Genomic DNA, 20,412 nt, shown 5'->3' with positions numbered 1-20,412 from the left:
GTGCCTCAAAAACCTAGAGAGAAGAGAGTATCAAGGAGGAGAGAGGGATCAACAGTGTCAAAGGCTGCAGAGAGGCCAAGGAGAATGAGGATTGAGAAAAGGCCATTGGGTCTGGCAACTATGAGATCATTAGTGACTTTAGAGAGGAGTTTTAGTGGAAAGATAAGGCTGGAAGCCAGAAAGTAAGGGGTGTAGAACAAACTGAGACAAGAGAAAGTAGAGGCATCTCTCATAGATAACCTTTTCAAGGAAGTTTAGCTGCAAAGGGCAGAAGAGATGTAGCATGATAGTTATTGGGGATGGAAGGATCAAGTGAGGGGTTTTTCAGGATAGGGAAGATGTGAGTATATTTGTAGGCAGTAGGAAATGAACCGGTAGAGAGGGAAAGATTGAAAATAAGTAAAAGAGTGGGGATGACAGAGGGGGCAATCAGTTGGTGGAGATGGGATGGAATTGAGGTCACTTGAACAAGTAGAGGGGTCAACCTTGGTAAAGAGTCAGGCCACTTCATCATGTGAGACACGGATGAAGGAGGAGAGTGGCAGAAGACACTTAAGTGATAGGAGATGAGGAAGATGAGAGAAGAAGGAGCTCATGGCATATGGCTTCATTTTTTTCTGTAAATGTGAGAGAATTTTCTCAACTGAGAGAGTTAAGGGAGGGAAGACCATAGGAGTTTTGAGGAGGAATGAGAAGTTTTGGAAGAGCTGTTGTGGAGAATGGGATAGTGAGTTGATAAGGGAGGGTAGTAGGATTACCGAGTAGCAGAGAGGACCCAGTTAAAGTTGTATAACATAATTTTGTAGGCAACATGATCAGAATGATGGTGTGACTTTCTCCATTTCTGTTCAGCAGCTTGTGTGTAGGAGCAAAAGTGATGAATGGTAGAAGTGATCCAAGGCTGAAACTTGGCTGGATGAAATCAGTGATATGATAAAGGGTCAAGAGATTCAAGAGGGGAGGACAGTGTAGAATTGAATTGTTTTACCAAGGGATGAAAATGGGGAGAAGAGGAGAAAGGGGCTAATGCAGGGGATGTGGCCTGGGAGAGGATTGGGGGGAGGGGGTCCAAGGGATTAGAGGTCTTCTTACTTCTCAGACCTCTAGTCAACTTACTGACTATAAACTGAAGAGAATGCTGACCTGCATTGGAGAAGAAGGTTCTTCACACTGAAATCATAGCTCCTGTCCCTATCCACTATGGTAATTAAAACAAAGACACTGACATTTCTTTAAGGTAGGGTGGGGCAAAGAGTAATTCTGTTAAACTACAGAGGCATGGCAGAGGAAAGCCTTCTACAACGCCGACGTTATCATATAGGATGTCTCAAAAGTGTTTAAGAGATTACAACTGCACTAAGGTTTTTGGGATACCCTGTAGACTGTTTGGCCATTCACAGTGTCATAGGTTCATAGGTTTAGAGCTGGAACAGACCTCAGAGGCCACATAGTTCAATTACTTCCTTTTACAGATGAAGAAACTGAGGCCTTAAGAGACTAGAACTTGAAGTTTAGGAAAACTCCTAGATCTTTCTCAGTGGATAACAGATGGAAATCCTCAGTTTGGCTCAGTCCAGAATGAGAAGACCCACTAAAAAACCATATTATTGTTATCCTCAGCTTCCTTTAAAACACAGCTCAGGGGAGCAGCTATGTGGTGCAGTGGATAGAACACCGGCGCTGAAGTCAGGAGGACCTGAGTTCAAATCCAGCCTCAGACCCAACACTTGACACTTACTAGCTGTGTGACCTTGGGCAAGTCACTTAACCCCAATTGCCTAAAAGCCAAAAAAATTAAAATAAAACACAGCTCAGGCGCCATGTTCTACATCAAGCCTCTCCTAAACCCTTGTTGTTTTGTTCTCTGCCTTGTAAAATGGCTTTGTATGCACTTTTTGCACTTACTTATCTACAGACGTTCAATGCCCCTCCTGGAAAATGTCAGGCAATAAGCATTTATTAAGTGCCTACTATGTGTGCCAGGCACTATGCTAAGTGCTGAGGATGCAAAAAAAAAAAGGCAAAAGACAGTACCTGTCTTCCAAGACCTCAATCTAGTGTAAGCTCCTTGAGAGAAATGACTTAACTTTTGTTGTATCCCCAGTGCCTAGCACTATGCTTTGGCCATAGTAGGTGCTTACTAAATGCTTACTGAGTTGAATAAATATCATCACCTTGTGATACATCTGCAATGATACCATCAGTTTTGTATCTTTAAATTCTTAGATGGCACATCAGAGCATATGTATCCTGGAATAGGTTGCTTCAGACTCCCATGTACAAGGCAGGATTTTTGGGGTGTTTAATTTGCTAAGCTAGAACAAATTGCTGGGCCAAACTGTCCCTTGGCATAAGGCTTGAGTAATGTGTAACATCAGAAACTCAGGTGCTAGTGCCCAAGGACATCTGCATACCCAGCGAGCTGGCAGAGGTTAGTTGACAGGCTTGGAATTTTGGGAAGCAACAGGCTGGTGGCTTTGATTATGTCCCTGCAGGAGACAAGAAGCTAAAGGAGAAATCATGAGGATATCATGATGGAATTCTAAGGTTTGTTTTGTGTGTTGACTTAAGAAATAAGGCTGAAAGGCAGAAGTAGTAGCAAGTGGAATGATCATCTTGCTCTTATCTATGTTGTTTCTTTAAAGGGGCCCTCTCTATGCAGGGCAGTGGAAAGAATTCAGGATCTGGAGTCCAAGGTCTTGGGTTTACTTTCCAGCCCTGACACTATCTGGGTGACGCAAGAGAGACCCCTTCACCTCTGCGGGGCTCAGTTCTCTTTAACATCATCTTACTCCTAGACTATTGAAACTGTTGCTGGTGGATTTCCCTGTCTCTAGTTTATCCTCCACTCTGATGTCAAGGTAATGTTCCTAATGTGAAAGTCTGATCATGTTGAGCCTTACTGGCTTCCTCTTATCTTCAGGATCAAATATCAAACCCTCTGTTTGTCTTTTAAAGTCTTTCATAACCTAACCTGCTCCCTTAGGACTTTCCCAGTCTTCGTACATCTTACTTTCCTCCACGTACTTTATGACCCACTGACATCGGTTTCTTGGCTGTTCCTTTAAAATAATAACTCCAGGGGCAGCTAGCTGGTGTAGTGGATAGAGCACCGGCCCTGGATTCAGGAGGACCTGAGTTCAAATCTGGCCTCAGACACATAACACTTACTAGCTGTGTGACCCTGGGAAAGTCACTTAACCCCATTGCTTAAAATAACAAAATAAATAAAATAATAACTCCTTCCCCTGAATCTGGGCATTTTCACTGGTTGTCACCTATGCCAGGAACTCTTTTCCAGCAACCTCCTAGCTCCCAGATCCTCTTCAAGTCTCAAGTCTCAGCTAAAGTCCTACCATCTATAAGAAGCTTTCCCCACTTTCTCCTTAATCTTAGAATCTTCTATCTGAGGCTGTCCCCAATCTATCCAGTTTATCCTTTTTTTGTACATAATTGTTTACATGTTGTCTGCCTCCTTTATACTGTGAGCTCCTTGAGAGCAGAGACTGTTTTTTGCCTTTATTTGTATTTCTCCAGTGCTTAGTACAGTGACTGCACACAGTAGGCACTTCATAAATGCTAGTTGCCTTAAAATGAGGGGGTTTGACCTCTGAGGTACTTTCCATTTCAAGTCTGTAATCCTGTATTTAGTGACACGGAAGATAGAAATACAATAGGGTTTGGAATTAGGAGCCCTGGATTTGAATCCTGACAATACACATAATTCCTAAATTAGAGGGTAGTAGTAAAGAGGACACTCTAGAAATGTGAACTGTACTTTTTGTGGTGGCAAAGAATTGGAAATTGAGGGAATGTGCATCAATCAGGGAATGGCTAAACAAGTTGTGGTATATGAATGTAATGGAACACTTGTGCTATAAGAAATGACAGAGCAGAGGATTTCAGAAAAAACTGGAAAGATTTACATGAACTGACACCAAGTGAAGTGAATAGAACCAGGAGAGCCTTGTATACAGTAACAGCAACATTGTGCAATGATCAACTATGAATAACTTAGCTCTTCTCAGCAATACAATGATCCAAGACAATTCCAAGGGATACATGATGGAAAAAGCTATCCACATCCAGAGAGTCTGAACACAGATAGAAGTATACTATTTTTACTTTCTTTTATTTCATATTTTTTTTTCTTTTGAGCTGTTTCTTTTTACACATGACTAATATGGAAATATGTTCTACATGATTGCACATACATAACCTATATCAAATTGCTTACCATTTTAGCGAGGGGGAGGGGAGAGACGGCAGGAGAAAATTTAGAACTCAAAAATTTTAAAAAATGAATGTTAAAATTGTCTTTACATGTGATTGGAAAAAATAAAATACTATTTAAAAATGTGAGCTGTTATTACAAATGAATAGAGAGCTGGCCTTACTCAAGAGAGTTTCACCTCTGATCCTGGTAGTGCTGTGAGTCCCTCAGCATCTCAATGCCCCTGGAAAACTCTCTAAGACTTATAAGTTGCAGAGAAGGTGCTGACCTGCATTGGTAGAGGGAGTTTCATCACAGAAGTTCCATGTCAATAAAATCACAGTTTTCAGGTCCTATCCTTCCTTCTGAAGAACCTGAGGAAAAAAACTGAAACAGAAGTAAATCAAAGTCATATTTCTTCCGTTCTAGGGTTCTGGAAGAGGATTTGCATTATATAGCATTCTTGAAGATTTGCAAGGGAAACTTGATGAAATGTGTGGGTAGCTCATCAGTGAATTTTGTTAATTCAACGAACATTTAAGCTATTATGTGCAGACCTTTAAATTCAGATAAGACAAGGTCCTTTCCCTCAAGGAAGTCTAGAAGGAGGGATATGACAAGGTACAAAGTTAAATTCCACTTAGGATCATAGATTTGCAGCTAGAAGGGCTCTCAGGCATCATTTAGTACAATTTACAGATGTGAAAACTGAAATCCAGCATGGTTAAATAAGGTTGAAAGTGGTAGAGCTTTCAAGTGAACCCAGATTTCTCTGACTTTAAGCCTAATGCTCCTTTAGCTGCAGGAGGCTGGCCACCTTCCTCTCTCTCCTGAAAGAAGTGTATGTGTAAGGAGCTAAGTGCCAGATATTGTTAATAACATATAATTGAGCTCTCCAACCAGTGGAAAGACAAAAATAAAACCAAACCAAACCAGAAAAAGAGTAAGGAACACTCCAACTTTTCAGCAGCCTATCAAAGAGAAATCTGGCAACATAGAAGGAGCACACCCTTTCCCTACATTCTGCAGCAAGCTGCTTTTCTACAATGCTTCCCTAAGTGAATGCAACCGTTTTGCAAAGAAATAATAATAAAAACAATGAATATCAACATGATGATGATAATGATGATGATGGTGGTGATGAAGATGAAAATGATGATGGTGATGATGGTGATGATGATGATAAACAGCCAGGTTGGCTCTCGGCTTTACTAAGGCACATCTCTAGAACGTGCACCCAGAGCCTCCAAGTTAGGCAGGCAGACACCTGCTCCCGGTTAGCAGCATGCACCTGCTGAACAGCCCTGCTTCGTCTCGCGAGACTTGAGCAAATAGTAGCTTTCCCCCCCTCCCACCCCCTTTTCAAGTGCTCAGTACTGACGATCGGCCCGCCCCCTCCCACCATCCACCCCCTCCCAGCGAGGCTTGCGCACAGACACGCACACACATGCATTGTAGTAATTTCTGCAGGACCCCCGCCTCACCCCCAGTGCATCCCCTCTCCCCTGACCCCACCCCCCACTCCTGGTTTGTAGCTCACGCTGGCCCTGCAGGCGCATGCATGCACACTCGCGCGCCCCTGCAGGGGCTGGCTCCAGGCACGCGCGCGCGCCCCCGCTCTCCATCCATCTCTCCTTCCCTCCCTCCCTCCCTCCCGTTGTATCTCTCGCCCGCCCGCCCTTTGATTGACAGGCAAGATGTCGGTGTGGTGCGAGGGAGAAGGGGATGCAGCAGCCGGCGCCCGAGCCAGGGCACAGCGAGCGGCAGCGGCGGCGGCGAGAGCAAGGCAGACAGCATCTTGAGCCGGCGCCCCGGCCCCACGGACCATGCCAGCCCGTCCAGGCCACTGCCGGGAGGACGGGCAGTTCGTTCTCTGACCTGCAGCCAGCCAAGGCTACCCCAGCTCGGGCTCTCCTGCATGGAGCCGGGGGGTAAAGAGTGAACCTCGATCAGCCTCCTCCTCCTTCATCCTCCTCCCTCTCCTCCTCCTCCATCTCCTCCTCCTCCTCCTCTCCTCCTCCTCCTCCTCCTCCTCCTCCTCCTCCTCCTCCTCCTCCTTCTCCTCCTCCATCCTCCTCCCCAAGTGCACAGCATCACCCTACCCACTACCTGGCTGGCTCCTGAGCTACATTAAGCATTTCCTTTGGAGCCAGGGACCAAGAGGAGAGACCCTCTGATGGAGCTGACTGGATGCCCAATAAAACAATAAATTCTCTTTCTTTTTTTAAAAACAAACCCTTCCCCCCCTTCACTCCCCCACCCCCCACCCCTTGTGAGATGTGGGCTTTTTTCTTCAGGTTGACTGGTTGAGAAGTGGCCGGAGGGGCGGAGTGTGTGTGTGTGTGTGTGTGTGTGTGTGTGTGTGTGTGTGTGTGTGTGTGTGTGTGCAAGCATACCACCACCCCTTTCTTTTTCCTCTCTCTTTTTTTCTTTTTGGCCCTGGGAGGAGGAGGAGTGGGGGGAGAGACGGGAGGGGGTTTTGCAGGGCAAGCGATGGATGAGGAAAACATGACGAAAAGCGAAGAGCATCTGAGTTTGCAGAAAGCCCTGCAGCAGTGCGAGCTGGTCCAAAATATGATCGACATCAGCATCTCGAACCTAGAGGGGCTCCGAACGAAATGTGCCACCTCCAACGACCTGACCCAGAAGGAAATTAGGACCCTGGAGGTAGGCTTGCCTATGCAAAAAAAAAAAAAATCCCCTCTCTCCTTCCCATTCTCTGAATCCCCAATAAACCAGATTGGGGTGGGGGGTGGGGTGGCGAGGTCTCGGGGAACTGTAAGGAGTGAAGCGCTTGCGGACGGTTTCTGGTTCTGTGATTTATAGCCTCGTAAACTGGCTCTTCTCTACACCTGTCCTTGTGTTGATTTCTCTGCTTGGCTTGGTCATTGTGCGCCCCCCCCCCTCCTAGGGAGTCCTCTCCTCTCTCTTTCTAGCTGTGGATTTGTTTATATACAATGGGGGCTTGTGTGCAGTGCAATAAATTAAGGAGCTGCAGTGAGTCTATGTGAGCCTGCGCATTCTGCAGGTGGTCGGAAGGTGTTTTTTTTGGATAGCAAAATGTGGCCATCTATAAATATAGAGCTTCCCCCCCTTTCTCCTCTCTTCTTACCACCTTCCCCCACCTTCCACCATCCTCTGCTTTCTTTCTGTTCTGTGACAGGAGGCAGGTATGAATTTTCCTCCCATTGAGTCACGTATCTCTGGCCAAATGGTTTTGTTTCAGTGAAGACTTAACATGCCTAAAAAAAAATGAAAAAGGAAAACAAAATCATTCCCACACCAGTAAATACAGGTGGTGTGGGGGATCTCCCTTTGATTTTCAGAAACTGTGTGTGTATGAAGGGGGGTCATCTCCACACAGTATATTGCAACCTTCTCTCCAAGAGGTTTGGGGAATGATGAAGAAGGGGAAATGAAATACCTAATAAAATATTCTTAGGAAAGAGTATACCTAACCATAAGAGAGGGTTAGGGAAGCAGTTTCAGAAGGGCCTTGGGGTGGGGAGATTTAGACGGAGATAAAAATATCTCTTTACCATCCTTGGGCTTAGTTCAGAATGCAGTTGAAGCTGCTGCAGGATGGACCTCCCCCACACCCCCATTCTTCACTCTCTCAGCCTCCCAGCAGCATTCATGTATATGACTTAGTCCAACTTGGGAAGATACTGACTGATGTTTTCAGGAGGGTACCCAGAAGCAAAAACTGGGGGCTTCAAATACTCCTTCCCCTCATTCTCCTTGGCTTGTGTGGTAGGAAGGCAAAAATATGCATTTGGCATGCTCGGTGCTGGGAGTTTGTCCTCCATCTCTGGCCTTGGAGGTGGGAAAAATCCTAGTTCCTGAGGACCGAAACTCCCCAGTGATTCAAGCAGCCTTAAGTTGGGTCACGCTTCAGGTCCAGCCTCAGGTCCAGCCTCGTGTCCAGGCTGGGGTATGCCCAGAGGCTCAAACTTGGCTATGGAGGCCAGAGGTGTTTGCTATGTGTCAAGGTTTAACACTTTCCAAAAAAAGATATTGGCATTTTTGGAGTGTTGGTGGTGATGGTGATAGAATCAGCTGCTTGTCTATAAAGGATGATTTTTGCTTTGCTCCTCTTGTCTGGAAGAGGCCTTCACTAATGAACCAACCAAATCAAGGCAGTGGGATGTCATGGAAAGATGGTGGACTTGGAGTTAGGAGAGACCTGGGTTCGAATCCTCTCTCCAATACTGCTTAGGTGACCCAGAACAAATCACTTCACCAGTGGTTCTCATCTGTAAAATGGAGAGAATGATAATTCTTACTTCACAGGGTTGCTTCAGGGCTCCAGTGAGATAATGCTTGTAAAGCACTCTGCAAACCTGAAAGTGTCATTTGAATATACTCTGGGAAGTCGTGACATAGCAAATAGAGAACTGGCTTTGGAGCCTGAAAGATCTGGGTTCGAATCCTGCCGCTGACACATAATGACTTTGTAATCTTGGAAAACTCAGTGAGCCTCTCAGTATTCCAGGCAACTGTCTGCAATGATAAGTTGCAGAGAGGGCACTGACCTGCATTGGTAGAGAGACTTTCCTCATCTGGGAGTTCTTCATACCAATGAAATCACTGGTCCATATCCCTATCCCCTTTATGAACATAAGCTACTATCATTAGAGTTAGTGTGTGCTATGTAAATGTGATAAGTAGTGATTATCATTATTTGCAGTAGTAGCAGAATGGAGTAGCAATCTGGCATGGTGGAAAGAGGCTGGGCTTGAAGTCAGGAAGTTGTGGGTTTGGGTTCTGCTTCTTCCACACGCTGACTATGTGACGCCAGGCAGATCACCTAACCTTTCAATGTATAGGCAGCACTCTCACACTTTAGCTTAAAGATTAGTGTCCATTTTTTTCAGCAGAAAGTTTCCATACTGAAAGTTCTCTACATGGACAAAATCATAGCCCTGACCAACCTCCTTGTCCCCCCCCCCAAAAAAAAAGAATGATGGAGGGAAGTGATTGTCCAACAACATAAAAACCCACCTATATTCTGTAGGGGGATATTGAGAGATTTAACCTTGCCCTTCCATTCAGGCCAGGGACTATAAGATTTGACCTTGGTTCCGCCCGCACATAGAGGGTAGTGGGTAGCCTGAAAGATCTCATGCTCACTATGATTGTCTTCCCTGACAGAATGTAAGCTTTTTGAGGGCAGGGATTGTTGCATTTTTATTTTTGTATCTCTCCTACCAAGCATGAGCCTGCCTTTAAGTAGGCGTTTATTAAATGTTTGTTGAATAAGCACTGTGATTCAAGGATCCTAAATGAAAGGTATGTAATAACTGCAGAGTTTTCCATAGTTTGCATTTTGCAACTTTCTCATTTCTTCTATCAGGAGCCTCAGGACGGAGGAGGGTAATTAACCGTGGCATAGCTTGGTGTTGCATTGATATTTGCTGAGATTTCAATTTTGGGGGTTATTTAATCAATCAACAGGCATTTGTTAAGTGCTTACTATGGCCAGGCTCTGTGCTAGGTGATGAGGATACAAAAACAATAATGAATTCATCCCTCCATTCAATCAGTCAGTCAATCAATGAGCATTTATTTTTTATTTTTTTTATTTTTGGCAAGGCATTTGGGGTTAAGTGACTTGCCCAGGGTAGCACAGCTAGTAAGTGTTATGTGCCTGAGGCCACATTTGAACTCAGGTCCTCCTGACTCCAGGGCCAGTGCTCTATCCACTGCACCACCTAGCCGCCCCTACAATGAACATTTATTAAGCGCCTAGTATGTGCCAGATACTTTGGTAGGTACTGGGAATACAAATACAAAATTGAGGTAGGCCATACCCTTAAGGAGTTTATGTTCCATTAACATCATCATCATTATTATTCTTGTTCCCAGTTCAGATAGAAATTATTAGAGCAGCTAGGTGGCGCAGTGGATAGAGCAGTGGCCCTGGAGTCAGGAGAACCCGAGTTCAAATGTGGCCTCAGACAGTAGACACTTACTAGCTGTGTGACCCTGGGCAAGTCACTTAACTGCATTGCCTAGCCCCCTCCCTCCCAAAAAAGAGAAATTATTGTGGGACAAGTCACTTTCTTATTATTAGTCTTTCGTGTTTAATGTTCAGCAGACCATTGTGAAGGTGGATAGAAAGATTGCTTTTTTGTAATAGAATAAAACATTTGGGATATAAACTCATCTTTTGTAGGATTAATGAAAGCTTTTTTAGTGCAACTTCGGTGGCAGAGAGGATGATGGGAAGGACGTGTACTTCATCTTCTTCCCACATGTTTCGAATTCTTCCACTAGATTTCCATGTTTTGCGAGCTTTTCAGTCCTTACAGTTTGTTAGTTCCGAGTATCTGACATAAAGACATCTGTTAAAAATATTGTTCTTAAAATTTTATGGGTTACTGTTAAGTCACAGGGATTGCAGGCAACAGTTATTTCTAATATAATTTATTTGTTGAATTCCCAAGTATACTTTGGGGTCTGTGTTGGTATCTTTAGGATTGTTTATCTGTTTATAACAAGGCTTCAGTGTATAATTCTGGCCGCCTCAGGCGTTCAGTAGGTAATACATTTTGGTGACCTGCTAACACATGTTGCATAGTTCCGTCATTTGTTTACAAACTCTATCTTGATCAACAAATGCTAAAACCTTGAGGATGGCTTTTCTGTAATTTCTCTTAGCAATGATCAAGGCTGATATCATTCTTATAAACCCTTTGTTTTCTATAAACAAGTAACAGCTAGCCATGTATCTGGCGCCTTAAGGTTTATAAAGAACTTTACAAATATCATATCACTTAATCCTCACAACAACCCTGAGAGTATGTGCTATTATCCTTTTTTTACAGAAGAGAAATTGAGGCAGAAAAATTAAGTGCCTTGCTGATGAGGCAAGATTTGAACTCAGATCTTCCTGTTTGCAGGTCCAAAACTCTGTCCACTGCACCTCCTAGCTGTCTAAACAAGTACACTTTTGTTTTCTTCTTTGTCTGCATGTTATTGTTTGAGCTTTTTGAGTTGGCATCTCCCATGGAGAGCCTTTTGGTTTCATGCTTGGATCTTAACCATTTTTGTAGGCTCTATAGGAGGTACACTGATACTGATCACATTTGATAAGTTCAGTGGCATCAACCTATTGTCAGCTTTTACTATCACTCTGGGAGGTAGTGTCTATTCCAGAAGTATTTCTTTTTTGTAAATTTTCAACCTGTTTATTATGTAATCTCAGAACATTTACTAGTCTTCATCTTTCTATAGCTGCCTTGTGGATGATGGGTTCTGTGATTGGTTAATATTTGACATATTTTTGTTTGGATACTTTCTAAATCCATTGTTGTCTGTTTTATTGTCCTCAAAGTGTATGGGTTTTGTGAAGGTCTTAATTGCTTTAAAAGTGTCTTTCCTAATGAACTTTGACTTTAGGATGCCAGCATGTCTCTTAACGTACGCAGCCACAGCTTTCTCTTTGAAGACTTAATGCCAGATGTGTCTTGCCTGGAGAAGACTAAGGTTTTTGCAAGAATTTTTTTGTTGCATTGGTTTTTATTTGAATTCTGGATTCAATCAATCAAACATTTATTAAGCACCTACTATATGCCAAGCACTGTGCTAGAAATATAAAAGCAAAAAAAAAAAGAATCCCAGTTCCTAAGGAAATCACATTTTATTAGAGGAGATAACACACACACACACACACACACACACACACACACACATACACATATATAAAAGCGTGTATAGATTAAATACAAAATAAGGTAGTTAGGGAAGGTACTAGTAGTTGCAGGGATCAGTAAAAATTTCATGTAGAAGTTGGTGTTTTAGCTGAAATGATAAATTCTGTGAAAGAGAAGAAGGAAGACATTTCAGGCAGGGGGTTGGCTAATCCACAGGCATAGTAATGGGGAAAGGGAGTACTGCTTCAAATTAGGAACAACATGCAGGTCAGCTTGGTTGGACCATAGAATATGGGAAGGAGAGTAATGTATAACAACATTGCAAAGATAGGATGGGACCAAGTTATGGAGGGCTTTGAAATCCAGAGTAAGTTTTGTTTTGTTCTAGAGGCAATAGGGAGTCAACTCAGCTTCTTAAATAAGGAAGTGACACAGGCAGATCTATGCTTAAGGAAAATGCAACTACATGGAATGTGGATTGTAGTAGGGAGAGGCTTGGTGCAAGGAGACCAATTAGGAGGATGTAGGAGTATATTACCATAGCGTAGGTGAGGTGATGGTGGCTTGTATAAAAGTGGTGGCTGTGTGAGGAAAGAGAAGGGGTCAGATATGCTGTGGGGGTAGAAATAGCAAGAGTAAACGATTTGTTGGATATGTAGGAAAATGAGGCATTAAGGAGAGTCAAAGATAATACCAACGTTATGACCCTGGGAGACTGCAGAAATGGTGGCAGCTTGATAAAAATAGGGAAATTCAGTAGTGGGATTTGGCAAAAATGTAATGAGTTCTATTGGGCATATTGAACTTGAGGTGTCTCCAGGACATCCAGTTTGAAATATCTAATAGGCATTTGGTGAGGTGGAGAACTAGAACTCAGGAAAGAGAATGGAGCTGAGTAAATAAATATGTGAGTCATCTGAACAGAAATAATAACTAAACTTAGGGGTGCTGATAAGGTCCCTTAGAAAGTGTATCAGGAGAGAAGATGGCCAAGGAAAGAATCTTGGGGTACAGCCACATGTGGGAGGCATTCTATGATTGATGAGCCAGCAAAGGAAACAGGGAAGGAGTGGTCAGGTAGGAGGAGAGCCAGGTGAGAGTCATTCCATGAAAACCCAGTGAGACGGTGTCTGGATGGTGAGAGTGGCCAGCAGTGTCATTGGCAGCATAGAAGTAAAGAGAGATGAGGACTGTGGAAGTGAGGGAGAGAAGAAGTGGGAACAACATATGTGATATAAATGTAGTGGTGGATATAAAAATTTTTATACTTACCCAGTCTAAATGACATTTTGACATATTGAAGATAGTTTTTTTATTAAATAAAGAAGCTGTTTAATGTATTTTTTGGTGAAGCCATATGACTTGATGTCATCATGCATTGCACATCAAGTGATTAATATTATAGTTACATACCTTGGAGAAAATTCCAATGAAAAATGTTAATTTATTTTCAAATGCCCTTCTAAATCAGACCGTATAAAGTCATGAGCTGGTGTAGTTCGAAGACATAGTTAATCATAATCATGTATGGATTCCAGGAGCACTTCCCCTCACTTTTCAGCATATCCTATCCAACAGATGAGCATATGAGAAGGATCTGTTATCTGTCAGGCAATTTTTTAGTGAGATCTGTTACAATCTTAAAAAAGCATCTATTAACTTCCTTCTGTGTGCTTTGCACATAATAAGCACTTAATAAATGTTTTGTTCATTCATTCACCAAGTTAGGTCCTAGAGATATGATTACAAAAATGAAAAAGAACTTGTACTTTGAGGTAGGGCTGGGGCTGGATAGAACATATACAGCAGCTAAGTTACATAAGTTGAGAAGGGAATGAATGAAGGAAGCATTTATTAAGCACTTACTGTGTGCAAAGCACTATGCTAAGAACTGATGATATAAATAAAAAAGTAAGGCAGTTCTTGCCTTCAGGGAGCTCACACGCTAATGGGGATGGCGATGCACATGGAGGGAGAGAATACTAAAGTCTCGATGCACCAGGAAAGGCTTTCTAGAGGGAGTAGCACCTGATTGAAGTCTTGAGGGGAGCCAAGCATTCTAGGAAAAGGAAGTCTATGCGTAGACATAGACAAGGGGTATGGAGTTTCTAGCTAAGAAAGCTAGTCTGGGTGCGATTGTGGCCAGGAGGTGATGGCAGATCCAGAATGGTGGGTTAAGCCCTGGTCCTGCAGAGCTCATCCTCTATCCTCAACTAGGATGCTGTGAGCCAGTGAACATTCTAGAGTGGAGGAGTGATGTGCTCAGACCTGTGCTTCAGGTTGGGTCACTGTGGGAACCACTGCTCAATAAGTCTGTGTCCTCTTAGCCCTTGCTAATTGTTTGAACAGGGGAATAACCTCTTCAAGACTCTATTCAGGTGCTCTTCCTAGGTGTCTTTTTTCCCCATCCCTCTCATTGTGATTGCTTTTTACCTCCTAAAATTATATTGTGTTTACTCATCTGTTTATACACTGCATCCTTCGGCATAAGGTAAATGCCTTGACAGCATCAGTGGAAAGAGTGTTGAACTTGACATGTTAAGCTTGGTGTCAGAGGACATGGGTTAGAATCCTGGCTCTGTGCCTTAGTGACTGTGTGATCTTGGTCAACTCTTCCTTGTCTTGGGCCTCAGTTTCCTCCTCTATAAAATGATGAGGTTTGATTAGATAGTCTCTGAGGGATCTTAGGTAAGTCACTTGATTTCTCTGGGTCTCAGTTTCCTTCTCTGTAAAATGAGGGAGTTCGATTAGATTGTCTCTGAGGGACCTTGGGTGAGTCATTTAATTTCCCTGGGCCTCAGTTTCTTTCCCAGTAAAAGGAGGGATTTGGATTACATGACTCCAGAGGTCCCTTCCAGGATCCCTGACTGTTTCCTTTGGAATTCTATCCTAGTAACCTGGACTCCATCCCTGGGTTCCTCAGCTCTGCTAGGTGAGCTTTTTACTTGGCACAAAGTACGTGCATATTGAATACTTCCTCTGTCTGTTTTCAATTCCACTCCACCAACATTTACTGAGCACCAGCTCTGGCCAAGGTGTCATCCTAAGATAGGAAGACAAAAGGAGACAACCCTCAGATCATCTTTTTGGAGCCCGCTCCTGAGCAAGGGAGATCCTGGTCCCAGTCTGATCTGTGTGATGTTGGCCAAACCATGTCACCTCTCAGAGCTTCACTTTCTCCATCTGTAAAAGGAGAAAAACTCTACCTCTGACTACACGCCTGCTAGGGTTGTGGACAGCATCAAATGTGCTAATATCTGTCAAGCTCTTTGTAAACTCCAAAGTGCCCTTCAGGGGGTCAGCTAATGTGATAATGTCTATAAAGCTTCTTGCAAACTGTAAAGTGCTATATAAATGCCAGTTATTTATTACTGTGATAGATAAGAGTTAATGGTTCTGTCACACCTTAGTTTAGAGTCTGTAGCTATAGAGGCAGCTAGGGGGTGCAGTGGATAGAGCACTAGAGTCAGGAAGACTGAGTTCAAATCCAACCTCAGACACAAATATTTGTTAAGTACTTACTATATGCCAAGTAGGGACAGCTAGGTGGTGAAGTGGATAGAACACTGTGCTTGGAATCAGGAGGACATCTTCATGAGTTCAAATCTGGCCTTAATCTCAGAGAAGGGGAAGTGACTTGTTCACAGTCATCCAACTAATCTGTGTCCTAGGCAGGATTTGAACCCTGGTATCCTGAGTCCTTTTCCCTCTGCCCTAGTGCCTTGTGGTGTCGTTTTCTGTTCTGATGGCAGCTTTCTTCTGAGAGAGCCTCACCCATGTGTGAACTTGGTGTGTCCAGTTTGTTCAACTTCTCTCAAGTGGGTAGTGACCAATGAGCAGAGCCATTCCATATGTTACAGTTGAGGGAACAGAGGTTCAGAATAATTGCCTTGCCCCAAACCACCCAGAAATTCAGTTGTAGAAGCAGGAATATATGTGTGGTGCTCACTCACCTGACTGTTCCTTGAAGCTGCTGTGGGTTGAAAATGGAGATGAAGAGAAAGCATGAGGAAATCAAGGCCAAAGCAACCCCAAATCACCACAATAGTGCTGAAGTGGCCAGTGGTCATTGGACAGTGCCTTGTGTATAGGAAGCATTTAGTAAGTGCTTGTTAATTCATTGGTACTTGTTGGTAGTAATAATAGGGATAGCTAACATTTATATAGCACAAAACTCTTTACAAATTTTATCTCATTTTATCCTTGCCACAGTCCTGAGAGACAGGTGCCATCATTACCCCCATTTTACAGATGGGGAAACCCAGGCAGAGAGATTAAATGACTTGCTCAGAGTAACATGGCAAGTAGTTGTGTGAGACAGAATTTGAACTTGGGTCTTCCTAACTCCACATCTAGTGCTGTATTCAAAATATCACTTAGCTGCCACGGAGATTATTATTATTATTATTATTATTATTATTATTACAATAGAAAGTATTTATATAGTGCTTTGAGTTTAAAAAGTACTTTAATATGTTATCTCATTTGATCCTCATGACAATCTGTGAGGTAGGTGGTATTATTATCCCTGTTTTACAGATGAGGAAACTGAGGCAGAGAGACATGAAGTAACTTGACCAGGGTCGCACAGCTAGGAAGTGTCTGGGGCAGGATTTGAACTTGGGTCTTCCTGATTTATTCCAATGTTCCATCCACTGCCTCACCTAATTCATATCCTAATATATGCTCTACATTATTAAAATGCTGTCCTTAGCGACGATCATAGATGGCATGCCATGAAAAGGAAGAAATAATGCTTGGGAACCAAGAAGAAGATTCCTTGGGGAAGAGGAGGAAATATACAGAGAGATTCTAGACCAGGGGTTTCTAATCTTTTTTTTTTGTCCTGTGAAACCTAATGTTTTTAAATGTATAAAATAAAATGCATAGGATTACAAAGGAAACACATTCTATTGAAAAAGTTATCAAAATATTTTTTAAAACCCCCACAAAGTTCATAGACCCAAGGTTAAGAACCCTTGTTCTAGAGGGAGAAGAATACTTGTGTTCCAGATTAAAAACAGCTGGAAGCATTCCAAAGAAAAATGGATCAAATTTTTCTAGTGGAGTGGAGAGAGGGGCAGACCAAGAGGCAGAGTAAAGGATAGGAGATACTCCTATGCCAAGCACATATAAGATGGTAGAGTCACCTGGATGTATCCTTGGTGTGAAGAAGCTAAATGGTTTTGGAAGGCACTGTCCATGGTGTTGGCTTTTCAAAAGGAACTCATGAAAAAATGGAGCTAATGACCCCATTAAAGATCATGGGAAAAGGAAAACCTTTATGGCTCTCTGCTGTGTTGTGTACATTGGCATACATTTAGGAGTGACATAGTTACCTTCAAAAATGCCTAGAAAAGATGCCCTTTGCTGTGGTTTCCTTGATGATGTGTTGAGACCCTTTGCAAGGTCACCCCCAGTGGATGCTCTCCCAAGTAGTTGCCATCTTCTCTAGGTTGTTGATATTTTTGCTAAGTGTCCAATGTGTGGTGATCTTCATATGGGTAAAAGGAAACCAGGGATGTGATACAGGGGTGATTGTATCTTCTGCTGTCTCTTTGTTGAGTAAATTTAAGTGCATTGTAAACTCAAGTTGGGGACAGGTAGGTAGAGTGAAATTGGGCTTGGAATAAAGAATTTTTTATATATATAATTTACATATATATGTGTATATATATATATATATATATATATATACACATATATATATGTATACACACACACACACACACACACACACATATATTCTCTGAATTTAGGGACAGAGGGCTTGGGCTGGACTCCAGCTTTGCTATTGACTACTTGAGTGTCTTGGGCAAATCACTTCATTTCTCTGGGCTTTCCTCTTTGGTAAAATGAGCAGAGTTATTCCCTAAGGTAATGTCAAATCCTGGGACTTTTATTAAACATTTGTGTGGCAGATTAGAGAGAACATTGAATTCTGAGTTACAAAACCTGGGTTCGAATCCCAACTCTTGGGTGAGTCAACCTCTCTAGGCTTCAATTTCCTCCTTTGTAAAATGAAGGGGTTTGGTACTTTCTAGCCCTGTGATGCTGGGATCATTAGTTATTTATAATTAGGTTGGAAAGAATCTCCTGGGTTTTCAGCATGGAGAAAGAGAATATTTGGTTTGGGGGCCCTGGAGACTTGGGTTTGAATTCTGGGCTTGACACTTACTGGTTATGGTGTCTTAGGAAAGTCACTGCATGCAACATGGGATAGTGGAAAAAGAGATGACACTGGGGTTTGGAGTACCTGGCTTTGAAACTTGACTCTTCTTGCTGCCTGTGTGACCTTGGACAAATCAATCATTTATCTTCTTTGGTCCTCAGTCTTCTCTTCTCTGAATGGAGTGAGGTTGGACTAAATTATCTCTAAGTTATTTGCCAGCTCAAAAATCTTATGATTTAATACATCCAACTACTTCATCTTCAGGCAATTCTTGGCTGAGGATAGAACAAGTTTTAAGAATGGGATAATAAATAGTGTCCTGAAGGCTTCTGAACATTAAAAATGTGAATCCTAAATATCAACCTATACTATTACACCACCACCACAACTTCTTCTACTACGACCACCACCACCAGTACTTCTTCTACTACATTACTATTACTACTACTATTACTTCTACTACTATACCACCACCACCACCACCACTACTACAACTACTACTAATCTTAAATTTATACAATATTTTAAGATTTGCAAAGTACTTTACAAATGTCTCATTTTTATTCTGACAGCAACCTTGGGAGGCAGGTGGCATTATTTCCCCATTTTGCATATGGGGAAACTGAGGTTGAGAAGTAAAGTGGCTTGCCCGGTGTCACACAAGTGGTTGAATCCAGATTTGAACTCAGGACCTCTTTATTCCAAGCCCAATGCTCTATCTGCTGTGTCATATAGCTGTTATGACACACATTATACACACATACCATGGAGAGTTGCTACAATGAAGAAAAGATAATAGCTGGGACACTCTGAAGTTTATAGGAGGCAAAATACAAGAAAGGAGCCGATAGTAAAGCCCTGACTTCCTATGTCTGTCCACAGATACCCCAAGTTTAAGTAATGAGTAAGAGAAACTAGAGGTCCTAATGCAAAAAGAAACTTGGAATCTCATCAGTACCATTGAGACATGGTAGGGTGAAGCTCATGACTAGTCCATGTCTCTGGATGGGTAGACTTTATTCAAAAGACACAGATGGGTAAAAATGGAAGAGGTGGTTTTGTATATTAAGAAGGTGCAGTCATTTGAGGAAATTCAAGAGCCAGAGGAGAGAAACATGATGGGGAACACTTGGGTGAAGGTTAATGGGGGAGTCTTTCTACTTCCTAGCTTCCTTCAAGTCCCAAGTAAAATTCCATCTTCTTACAAGAAGCCTTTCCTTTTTTTAAAGTTTTAAAAATTATTCAACATTTTATTTTTTCCCTCAATTACATGTAAAAACAATTTTTCACACTTGTTTTTTTAAATTTCGAGTTCCAAATTCTTTCCCTCCCTCCATTATCCCCTCATTGAGAAGACAATTTGATATTTTACGTGTGTGCATGTAAAACATATTTCCATATTAGTCATGTTGTGAAAGAGAGCACAGACCAAGAAAAACCCCAAAGAAAAATGAAGAAAGTAAAAAAAATAGTGTGCTTCAATCTGTATTCAGAGCGCACCAGTTCTTTATCTGGAGATGGATAGGCTTTTTTTATCCTAAATTCTTTGGAATTGTCTTAGATCATTGTATTGCTGAGAATAGCTAAGTCATTCACAGTTGGTCATCCTACAATATTGCTGCTACAGTGTTCTCCTGGTTCTGCTCATTTCACTTTGCGTCAGTTCATGTAAGTCTTTCCAGGTTTTACAAGAAGTCTTTCCTGATTCTCCTTCATACTAGTGACTTCCTTTCAATTTATCCTGTGTATACAGCTTGTTTGTACATAGCTGTTTGCGTATTCTCTCTCCCATTAGACTTTGCCTTTGGGGACAGGGACTGTCTTTTGCCTGTCTTTGTATCCCCAGCATTTAGCACAGTATCTGGCACGTGGTAGGCACTTAACACATCTTTAATGACTGACTGAGAAAAGCAGAAGTGATATTTGTCCTAGGAATTTACTACAGATCACCTCTGCTAGAGAAAACAGTTGAATAATTTGAAAAAATGGATCACTAGCCTGACAAAAAGCCATGATCTCATGATGGGAAACTTCAGTTATCTGGACATTTGTTGCAACTCTCTCTGCCAAAAACAGCAATCAATAACTCCTTGACTTGTCTTTGTGATAATTTCATCCTTCAAAAGGAAGAGGAATCCACAAGGGGAAATTCTTCTATGTTTCTGATTTTAACTAATTGGGTAAAACCATTTGCTGGAGTCAAAATAATGGGAATCTCTAAGGGAAGTGACCCTTAGAGTGACATCTTAGAGTTTGTCATAGAGAAAGAAAGGAAATATGGGTTTAGTCTCATGTACATCCTAGATTTCTAGGAAAATATATTTCGAAGAGTTCAGAGGAAGGTGAGGTAGGACCCCAAGGACTAAAAT

The 20,412-nt window shown here is 42.2% G+C and overlaps 1 protein-coding gene across 1 annotated transcript in view; it reads left to right on the top strand.

Moving 5' to 3' along the window:
• Window positions 1-6,706: 6,706 nt before the first annotated feature.
• Window positions 6,707-20,412, top strand: part of KSR2 (kinase suppressor of ras 2) — a 582,604-nt gene continuing 568,898 nt past the window's right edge. The window contains 1 exon segment of the mRNA XM_021007997.1: window positions 6,707-6,880. Coding sequence (XP_020863656.1) covers window positions 6,707-6,880 — 174 coding nt within the window.

The sequence above is a fragment of the Phascolarctos cinereus genome, unplaced genomic scaffold (assembly GCF_003287225.1).
Source record: "Phascolarctos cinereus isolate Bilbo 61053 unplaced genomic scaffold, phaCin_HiC Scaffold_4;HRSCAF=312, whole genome shotgun sequence".
Taxonomy (NCBI): Eukaryota; Metazoa; Chordata; class Mammalia; order Diprotodontia; family Phascolarctidae; genus Phascolarctos; species Phascolarctos cinereus.
Note: the sequence above shows the minus strand (reverse complement) of the source record. Positions and strands in the feature narration are given on the sequence as shown.